The 10,736-nt window shown below is 44.1% G+C and overlaps 1 protein-coding gene across 1 annotated transcript; it reads left to right on the plus strand.

Moving 5' to 3' along the window:
* The first annotated feature begins 520 nt into the window (after nucleotides 1–520).
* On the plus strand, nucleotides 521–10,609 carry GGCT (gamma-glutamylcyclotransferase). The gene is made up of 4 exons (XM_063155461.1): nucleotides 521–674; nucleotides 3,845–3,990; nucleotides 7,100–7,235; nucleotides 9,109–10,609. Exons 1-4 carry the CDS (start codon nucleotides 552–554, stop codon nucleotides 9,256–9,258), a joined length of 555 nt encoding a protein of 184 aa, XP_063011531.1. The 5' UTR covers nucleotides 521–551; the 3' UTR covers nucleotides 9,259–10,609.
* Nucleotides 10,610–10,736: the final 127 nt, after the last annotated feature.

A 10,736-nucleotide genomic window follows, 5' to 3' on the forward strand; every position in this document is an offset into this window, starting at 1 on the left:
CACCAAAACCCCAAAAGAACTAAAACATCAGAAAAACAAACAAATCAAACTCCAGAAACTGCTCCCCCTCCCAAAAAAAAAGGGGGGGGGGGGGAAAAAAGGTGAGAGTTTTCTCCTAGAACTTGGGTTCTTTTCCATGCTGCTCAAACCGAGACTTCAGTGTTACAAGCTAAGCCAGATGAACGAGGAGACTGAACCCCCGAGCTCAGGGCTTGTGTCCCTCAGCCCCGCTGCCCTGAGAGCCGCGGGGGCTCCGGCCCAGCGCCGCTCCCGGCTCCGGGCTGGATGGACGGATGGATGGCAGGATGGACGGACGGATGGATGGCAGGATGGACGGACGGATGGAGGGGCGGAGCGCTCCTGCCGCGTCACGGCCCCGCCGGGAGCCCGCCTGAGGCCTTGCCCGGGCTCTGCTGCCGCCGCTCTGCGTCACGGCCCCGCTCCGCGCCGGCTCCCGGGTGGCGGCGGAAGCGGCGGGGAAGGCGAGGCGGGAGGGCGGCGTTAAAGCAGCGGCGGGGCCGGGCCGTGCCGGGCCGTACCGGGCCGGGCTGATGGAGCCGGGCGGCGAGAGCGGCTGCTGGTTCCTGTACTACGCGTACGGCAGCAACCTGCTGCGGGAGCGGCTGCTGCTGCGCAACCCCTCGGCCGCGCTCTGCGCCCTGGCGCGCCTGCAGGTGCGTGAGGGGGCGGCTGGCGGGGCCGCGGGGGGGGCTGAGGGAGCCCGACATTCCTGCAGGGAGCCCGACATTCCTGCAGGGAGCACCAGGGCTCCCGAGGAGCCGCACGTCCCCGCGGCTGCCTGCGGTCCGGAGCTGTAGCCCGTCCGTCCCTCCCACGGGGGTGGCCCCAGCACGGATCAGGCAGGGGGTCCTCGTCGAGATGATGGTGCCGGGTTGTGTACCGTGACAGGACAAGGAGCGATGGACGTAAACTAAAACGGAAGTTTCGCCTCAGCGTGAGGAGTGACTTCTTTATGTCGAGAGAGGCAGAGCACTGAACAGGCTGCCCAGGGAGGTTCTGGGGTCTCCCACTCTGGAGACATTCCAAACCCTCCTGGGCGCGTTCCTGTGTCACCTGCTCGAGGTGACCCTGCCTTGGCGGGAGGGCTTGGACAGATGATCTCGGGAGGTCCCTTCCAACCCTGGCTATCCTCTGCTTCTTGACCCAGGGCCTGCTGCAGAAGGAGTGTTTGTGGTAGTCCCAAACATTCGGGGGTTAACTGACAGGACTTAACCTTCCTGGCTGCCAGCCATGACCCATGGCCCCGTGTAAAGCACTCCGGACTTTGAAATGTAAAGCAGCAGGAAGCAATTCTTTACTGTGAGGGTGGTGAGACATTGGAGCAGGTTGCCCAGAGAAGATGTGGATGCCCCATCCCAGGTAATGTTCAGTGCCAGGCTGGATGGGGCTTTGAGCAAACCAGCCTAGGGGGAGATGTCCCTGGTACAGGCGAGGAGCTCTGCCTGCACTGTGTGATGGGAGATGGGAGCTTTCACCAGCTCTGCACATCTGCAGCTTACACCTTCATACACCCTACAGGGCAGTTCTCTCCCTGCCAGGTTTATTAAATACCATTGTATCAGCTTGGCTTTAGTGTAGGCTTGGAAACACCAGCTTGTGATCATTAAAGCTGTTGATGTACAGATCTGTGCAACTAGAAGGATGCTTGGAAGAGCAGAGCATCAATTGACACCACTTAAAGATGATTTGAAGGTCCTCTTGGAGTAACTGGCTGGAAATTATCTATGTTAGAGTGTATGAAGAAGTTCAGAAAACTTGTCAATAATAAACTCCCCATAGTCAGATACTTGGTGTCTCTTGGGACTATCAACCTGGCAGCTGAGGCCTGCTCCTGTGAAGTGTGAGGAACTTACAGCTACCCCTCCACTGAACATGCTGAGATCCCCTCCTGCTGAACCTTGCAGGATCAGACCCTGAAGGCAAGGAGAAAGGCACTAGCAGTGTGTGCTTATCTTGGAATAAAAGCAGGCTTCTTCAGGTCGATTTCCAGGTTAGTCAGTAAGCACCTCTTGCCCCACTGCAGGCTGGCTGCCTTCTCTAGCTGGCCTGTGACCCATTGCTGTGTTCCCTGCTGACACCACGTGGCTTCACTCCTTTGCTTCTAGCTGGAAAATCACTGATGCTGGGGAGTGAGGGACTGCAGGATGGTTGGACCTGATTTCCTATTAATTGCTTTGTGATAGTGCCACTTGGGCTTAAAAAAAAGGAGAAACAGCCTGTAAACAGAGTGCTTTGGATCTTAAACTAAAGTAAAAATTTCAGTTAAACTTTAGCTAAACTTCCCTCTAATTTTACTTTTCAAAGCTTTGTTAATCTTCAGCCAAAAGCTGTTAAGAATGGGATGTGTAACAAGCACAGAAAGGGTATTACACTGGTATTTAGAAGGACCAAAGACCAATTTCTTGACCCAAAAAAGTATCTATCTACTGTGTTTTTTCCCTCTTCCCAGCAGTGCCTGATGCAGCTGCACACATGGTGTAACTTAAGAGTTTCCTGCTCTCAGAACCAGAGTGAACTGTGCTGTTTCTGTGGGATCTCTGTTGCTGTTTTTGGGTGGTGCCTGATCATTTTATGCAGCTCCTTGCAGCAATTCAGTGCAGGTCCAAGAAAATATAACTGGAGGAATAAAGTAAAAATTGGAGGGGGTTTTCCCCCCTTTTTCTTTTTTTTTTCTTTTTTTTTTTCTTTTTTTTTTTTTAGTGAGACTGTAGTGAGAGTAGTTGATTCTATCCAGGATTTCCTTGGGGCTGCCCTGCAGTTACTTGTCCTCATCTGTAGCTTCAGTCTGTGACTCAAGTGGACTTTTGTGCAAGTAACTTGGTGCATCTAAGTAAACCATTTTCTAGTGAAATTGGTGAAATAGGGGACATTTTATGGGGCAGGAAGATGACTCTGTTGATGGAGTAAACTGTGGCTTTGCCAGGCTGCTGTCACTTATGCACACACACAAATTGATAGGTGCTCTGTGTGTATGCCTCCAAGTGCCTTTTTTTTTTCTTTTGCAACCTTTTTCCTATAACTATTAGGACATATTACAAGAGAGTGATGTGTCTCAGAGGGAATATTAATGTGTACATGTGTACATTTCAAAACAAAATCATAGGTTCAACAGGGTGGTTGTAAGAAATACACAAAGCTGTGGGGCTGCATAGGTTTGGGGTTTATTTTTGTTGTTGTTAAGCAGGTAGTCTTCCTCAAAGCTTGGTTTGGATTGTGAGGGGAGGGAGTGTTTCCCTTCTGTACTGCTAGGGAAGGGTCCACAAATTGATTAATAAGTAGGAGAGGATACTGAGTGTATTGAATCAGGTGAGAAATTACATTGATACCATTCAATAACCCATTCTTCTCTTTTTCATATATACTGATATTGCATGTAAGAAAAAGTGATATTTGTTTCCTAAAATAATGTTTCTACTTACAAAAACCCGAATAAGCTCACTTATTGAGACATATGCCTTGACTTAAAAATACCCAAGAATCTTCCAGATCAGTGATGAGATGGCACAAAACATTGTAAAATACACGGGATAGTGTTTTGTAATTGGGCAATCTTATTAGTGCATGAGAACAGGACCCAAAGCTTACCATCTTGTGGACTTCTTTACCTTTACTATTTTCCTGGATCATGCATAGTAGCATTTAAGTCTTGTCACAAAAACCTGCAAAGGATTTGGCACCACGTAAGTGGCACCTGTCTGTTCTTCCTCCTGTGTCTCCAACTGCATGTGTACTACTGTCCTTTGGCTGCCCCTTTCATGTCAACAATAGCCAACAGCCCTAACTTCCAGGGGAAATTGATTCTCTGCTTTGCTCTGATTTGCAGGATTTTAAGCTCGAGTTTGGCCATCATCAAGGCAGGACAAGTTCTGTCTGGCATGGAGGTACAGCTACTATTGCTCAGAGCCCCGGAGACGAAGTGTGGGGAATAGTGTGGAAAATGAACACTTGCAATCTGAGTTCGCTGGATAAGTAGGTGACTTAACTTTTGCTGTCTTCTACTGCTTTAGAGAGTGATTGAAAATTAGTTAATTTTTGGTAAAGAGCTGTGTGGTAACTGTGCGTTGGAATCAAGAAGATGCTTTTGATTTTAATATGTGAATTCTATTTCACAGTATGTGTATTGACTTCTGACACTTCTGCGATTAAAACAGCTTTGTTTTCAAGCTAAAGCTACTTTTAGGGGTATTTTAACAATCTGTGGACCTTGATTTGAGGTCAACAGGTCATGCTTCTTTTATTTTTTTAACTGTCTTCCCAATTTTCTGTTTCTTTTAAGATTCTAAAATCTGTATTTGTCCTATGGTGTTTTTCCCATTACTTTAGGGAGAATTTCCTTTGAGACTGACACCAATGTCTGTCTGTTTACATCTGTAGACTCCACTTGTAGCAGTAAAGGAAGGGATAAGGACAAGACTGCAGAAGAGAGATCTTTAATTCAGGCATAGGGACCTTTTGAGGAAGTTATCTGACATCACTTCTCTTCCAAGGATGTAAACTTTTGTGAGCTTGAGGAGCATCCCAGCAGAGAGCTGGGGTGTTATAGTTTCCCCCTTTGAATGGGAGAGCCTGCCTACACCTTTACAATGGATGGTGTAGAATGTTCTAGCTGTGCCTGGTCATTCAGAGACCTTCAAGAAGCCCTGAGCAAGTTGCTTCCAGGCTGAAGTCTAAAAGACCACCTGGTTAAACAAAACAAGGAATAGCATGACTTCTTGCAGGGTCTAAGACAGGGCATAGAATGTAATCTCCAGAAGTTTGCCTGCTGCCACGTGCTTGGTGCAGCTTTTGAGATGTGCCTGCACAGCATGGTGCTTCTGGTACACATGGATTGTTTGTGCAGAGCAGTTCATCACTGACAATTCCAGCAGAAATCTGGGCTAATGAAAACAAGGGAGCAGAGCATAATAAACCCAATGAAAGCACTACCTCAATACTGTTCTCCTGCCTCTGGTACTGCTGCAATTCCAGTGTGTAAATATGTGCTTAAAATCCTGGCAGTGAAACTTGGTTCCAATGTGCTTTTTGTTGCCTATGGTGAAGCTGAAATACAAGGGAAACTGTTGCCCAAGTTCTGTTAGCACCTTATGGTAATGGCCACTCTTGAGCACTCTTGTCCTGGCTGGGAGTGTTAGCCTCAAGCAAGAGGGCATGGGCATCCAGTTGGCATGCTTGTGCTTGGGGACAGCTTCACATGTCCCCTCTTCATTATCTCCTGAGTTCCTCTGCTCTTGCTTACAGTAGCACTTAAACATCCTGACCCTTCTGCTGACCTTTACTTAAAACTCCTGATTTGCCATGCTTTCCTGAAGCATAAACTTCCTAAGTATGATGATCCTGTCTGACAGCATCTGCTTTTGTGTTTCCCCTCCATGGGGACAGTATTTTGTACTCTGACTTCCATAAGTGTTTACACGCTGTTTACACTTGACATAGTGTAGGATTGCAGACCCCTGGTATTTGTTTGGCAGGGGATAAATTTCAATGCTTGCTAAGGTGCTAGAGACTTGAGTGCTGTAACACCACCAAAATCTGCAGCATGGACACCACCAGCACCACAGATTACTTTTTCCCACTTGCCTCATTGATGCCATGGAGGAGAACTAGAAATGGGATGTGTTCTTGGCTTTTATAATCATAGTCAACACTGCTCTTCTAAGAATTGCTCCTAACCCACTCAAATGAGCTTGCAGGTGCTCCTGCTGAAGGTCTTGGGATGCTTTGCCTGTCTGCAAGCTGATATATTTGTAGGTTCTCCACTAAGTTATTTCCTGAAATTACCATGTATCCAAAAAGAAAATGCCCCAGCTTTTTTTTTTATTTTTACCCCTCTTAATCTGGTTAAAGTAGTCTGTGCTTTGTTATTCAGAAGCAGAGGAGGGAATGTGTAATTGAGGCTGCATGTAACTAGCTAAAACACTAACAAAACAATTTAATATATAGAAAACAAATATGGGAGGGAACCTTTTACCTAGATGGCAGAACTCTTTGGCTTCAAATTAATTTTCTTTGCTGTCTCAGCCACTCCTATGAGGTTTTTTGTCCTCTGTACTTCACAAATCTGTAAGTTACAGACTAAATAATGACTTTGCCTCATAGAGTCTAGCAATGGATGTTACTAAACAGTTTTCTTGCTCTCACACAACCACTTGACCTATTTTTAGTCTGCTGGCCTTGAATCTGCAGTTAGCTTCCAGTCTGTACTTGCACTTAACCTAGTTACTTGCCTAGCATGGCCCACATTCTGTACATTAAATAACTTGAAATGGTAGCAAGTCTTTGGGAAAAAGATGAGTTGTCAAATTTATATTGGACAAGCAGGGCTAAAAACCATGTTATGACTTGTAGCTAAAGTACATCTGAAGTTAATTGTGCTATACAGTCTCTTGTATTGCTTAAGTTTCTCATCTACTTCTTGTAATTTTTATTGGTGGCTAAATGCCAGTGGTTGAGGACAATAAGTAGGCTTGGTTTTGAGTCTTTGTTTTTTGAAGCATAATTTTGCTAATGAAAAAAAAAACCACCAAATACTTTTTTGTCCCGACCTAGCTCATTACTGCTCTGTATGTCTTGTGCAAGTTAAAAGGTGTCTTAGATTATTCATTGGGAAGTGCATTGCACAAGTTGTGCAAGTTTCCCCTTATTAAAAGGTAACGCAATGGACAAGATAAAACTTTGCAATTGTTTCTTTATTTAAGTGGCAGCTAAGGAACATGTGTCTGGCTCATTAATTCTAATAATCTTGCTTGTGTTTCTCTTTCTGACTACCTGTCTTCCACAGTAATTAGTTTAGGAATATTCTCTTTCTGACTTCGCAGGTTAATCACAAGTCATCATTTCTTACAGAGCTGAAATGATAAAAGTGAATGCTGTTTCTGTAAAAACATATTTTCTTATATGGAACAAGTTTGCACAAAAAGCACTGAAGTATGTTTTGCTTCATTTGTTTTTCTTTAAGTATATTAAAGCGTTGACCAGTGTCCTGCCTTGAATTCTGTTGTAATAAATCCATATGTTTATTGCATGGTTGGTTTGAAGTGGATTGGATAATTGACATGAAAGGAATGTATGTGTTTTACAGGCAAGAGGGAGTTGAGGATGGCATTTATGTCCCTATAGAAGTCAATGTCCACACGCAAGCAGGAAAGGTGCTGACCTGTCGAAGCTACCAGATGAAGGACTATGTCTCTGGTCCCCCTTCTCCACAGTATAAAAAGGTAGGTGTTGCAGCACTTTCATTTTGGAAGAGTGTACAGAAGTTTATAATGCTTATAATAGTTTATAATAGTACTTCTGTGCTATTTAATAAGTACTTTGATTACAGTGCGTGGAAGGCATGACTACTGTAAAGGTATAGCAGTCCTTGTGCAATGTACTGCTGGAATGATGCTCACAGGACATTGCTAGCTCTTACAGACCTATTAAATCAGCTTGGGGTTTTTGATGTAGTTATACCTTACAGGAATCCCCTATTTAACTTGGGAATTAGCTGTGATTGGCACAAGGTTTTCTGAAGGATGTTGCTCACATATGTGCAGCAATTCTCTGTTTGAAAAATTAATGTACTCCACTGAAAGGACAGAGGGAATGTTCTGTGGGGAAAATGCAGCACCTGGCTTGTAGTTTCCAGGAGGTGGATTATCCTTTCTATCTTGGGAAGTACTTGCTATCACTGCAGGATGCAGCTGTCACCTTTTACCAGACACATCACCAGTATATCACAGGGCTGCAGCAGCATTGCAGAGCACTGCAGGGTTCCCCCTTGATGGCTGGTGAGGCACAAGTGTTGCAACACTGTTCTGCAACACTGACTCTGCACAGACACATGATCCAGTCACGCAGCAGGCCTGACCTGCTTAGCCTGTGAGATCTGGGCAGGCCCAGCTGGGCTGGTGTGGCTGTGTGTGATGTGTACAGACTCACTGCAGCTGGCTTTTCCTACCTGAAGTGCAGAAACCAGGAGTGAGCCTGTTAAATCCCAAGTGTGCTGCCTTCTCCAGACTGAGGAACTCACTCCTCTGAGCTGACTTCCAGGAGCACAGCTAAGGCCAGCTGCTGTGGGACTGCTGAAGAGAGGGCTTGCTTAGAAAGCAGGCTTTTCTCTTCCACAAACCTCTTCCCTGCCAACCCACCTCGTGGCAAGGCAGCTCTTTAGGGCTTTTCTGGGAGCTAATACATAGTCTGCTGCTGTGTGTCAGCTCTCATTGGTATGCTGAAAGTGCAGACCTCCACTATTGGCAACTTTATCATTCTCTCCTGCTCCTGTCAGAAGCAGTTGTTATTTCTGTTCTTCTCCTGTGCCCCCAGCTTTTTCTTTTTTTTTTTTTTTTAAGTTAACCAGGCAGAAGAGCTAAAAACTTAAAAGATGACTGCATTAGCACACAGTGATTGAGCTACATCCATCTACTGTTATGTACTTTTTGTGGCAAAATTCATTCTTTCTATATACCTCATCCTTGAAATGCATGCCATTAAATGCATGAAAGCATATTTAGAATATTCATTTCTATATGCAGCCTTGCTGGTGTCTCCTTCAAGCTGTGTTCCTACAACTTCCCCTTCTCCTCTCACTGTCAATCTTTCCTCTGCACCAATACTTCAGTTTATTTTATGCATGGAAGGAAAGCTGCAGTAACAAACTAAGGAATCTGTGCTTTTTTCACTGAGTTAAGTCTCTGTTTCTCCTATTCCTGTACTGTTGTCCTTTGGACAGCTGAGTTTTAAAAATAACCACTTTTTAAATTCTCAGCCAACTTTAGTGTCACACCTGAGTGAGAAGCAGCATATATTATTGAAGTTATCATCCTGTCTGGAAGAAAGAACTGAATAACTGAATAACAGCTTAATTAGAGAGGCTTGTGCGCTTCAGTAACCCATCAGAATCTCAGGGGTAGTTAAAAGCTTTTTCAGAGTAATTTTGTTCATGCTGTTCTGGTCTCCCAGAAGCCTTTGGCTAACCTTAGGTACAAATAGCTCTATTTGAGATAAATTCTCTGGGTAACTTAAATGGTTCCTCCTGCTCAAGTGATTGTTTGGAGGAGTCTGTCCTTTTTATTACTGAAGGCTTTTTTTTTTCTATTTTAATTATAGGTTATCTGCATGGGTGCAAAACAGAATGGCTTGCCCACTGATTATCAGGAGAAATTAGAAGCTATTGAAACTAATAACTATGCAGGACCGGTGCCAATCATGGAAGAGATTGAAGCTGCTGTTAAAGGAGAGAAAATAAATTCTGCATAGAATGCCTCTGCATTTGCTTGGCCTTTCACCTTGATCTAGATACTTCTCCTCACTGTGCTGATCAGCAGTTTCTTTATTTATCAAGAAAAGATGAGTTTGCTGTGCATCTGCAGTAAACCATTAGACATAACTTGCAATTTGAAGACACACTGACATTGGTAACTTCTTTTTGTATGTATAGCTTGACTACATGCTGAAGTACATGCTGCAAGTACATTGCAGATTTAGAAATTATCTTTCTGTAGTTGTCATGCAGTGCTGCATGTAAATTTGTGCTTCATGTCCAGTTTGCTGACCTTTTTAAAAGAAAAAGGCCATCTTCATGAGTTTTGGCACTTGTTGCCTTCTGAGGAATAAGGGCTGCAGGATCAGGTCATATGTTTGTAAGAGTTATACGTGTACATGGCTACATTTGTTAGATGCAAAGTAAACTCAAACCTCTAAGGCTAAACCTTTCTCTCTGCTACTTCTCTTAATGGTTTCAAACCCATCCTATCTGATGCTATAGAGTTCCTGTTCCTGTTTTGTAGTTAATAAAAAAGTAGCATTTTTTAAACTCCTTCCATGTTTTATAGTGTAAGTCCAAAAGGCAGCCTGAGCCTGAAGACAATATTCAGCAAAGCATCTCATTCAAACCATCGTAGCTTCCTTCCTTTCAATGTCTAGTGAAAGTCATAGATGAACTGGTTAGCTATAACCAAGGCGTTTTTGAAAGATTTCATTTTAGTGTGATATTTCCAAGGAGTTTTTTTAATTACCTTTTTGACTGGCTTGTTTGCCTATCTAGGCCTTGGTCCAGTGAAATCAGAAAGCCTCCTTTGAGTCCTAGCACATTTATTCTGTGGGGTTTTTTGTCTCTTAAACCCTAAATGAACAGACTTGGCCTCTTGTTGGTTTTTTTTCTGTTGTTGTTGTTGTTTTTCTCCCCACAGTTTGACAATCCAATGCATAACTGGAAGCTTTTGTAACATATAGAGTATTTATTTTCATGGTACTGTGCAACCCCTGCAATTTGTCTATGGGGGATGAGGAGAAATTGACAACATGGAAGATGTCAAATCACTGAGATTTGGCTTATCTTCTCTACAGTGTATTTTTTTCTCTTGATGTACAGAGAGGTGTAAGATATAATTGATGTCACTGTGTGACTGCTTAGATAAATGATAAAATAAGAGACTGCCCATGTCTTCTCTGTATAAAATCTTTTCTATAAACTTCTGCCAGGTATATGTAACTGCTGTCCTGATGTAATATGCCTGTTTCCAGAGTTGGGCACGGTGACTGCTGTAAAACATGGTACTTTCCATATTAGCACTGTCTAGTTTGAGTAAATAAAATTGTGATTACCAAACCTCTGACACGCCTGTTCAGTCTGCACCCCTCAAGAATATCACAGAACCACAGATTGTTAAAGTTGGAAGGGACCTCTGGAGACATCCAGTCCAACACCCTGTCAAGGCAGGGTCACCTCGAGCAGA

This window comes from Melospiza melodia, chromosome 1 (genome assembly GCF_035770615.1).
Source record: "Melospiza melodia melodia isolate bMelMel2 chromosome 1, bMelMel2.pri, whole genome shotgun sequence".
Taxonomy (NCBI): Eukaryota; Metazoa; Chordata; class Aves; order Passeriformes; family Passerellidae; genus Melospiza; species Melospiza melodia.

Bases quoted from the DNA above. Each gene is read 5' to 3' on its own strand.
- GGCT (XM_063155461.1), top strand. From the start codon at position 552: ATGGAGCCGGGCGGCGAGAGCGGCTGCTGGTTCCTGTACTACGCGTAC. The intron at 675-3,844 runs GTGCGTGAGGGG...TCTGATTTGCAG, and splicing joins GCGCCCTGGCGCGCCTGCAG to GATTTTAAGCTCGAGTTTGG. The intron at 3,991-7,099 runs GTAGGTGACTTA...TGTGTTTTACAG, and splicing joins AATCTGAGTTCGCTGGATAA to GCAAGAGGGAGTTGAGGATG.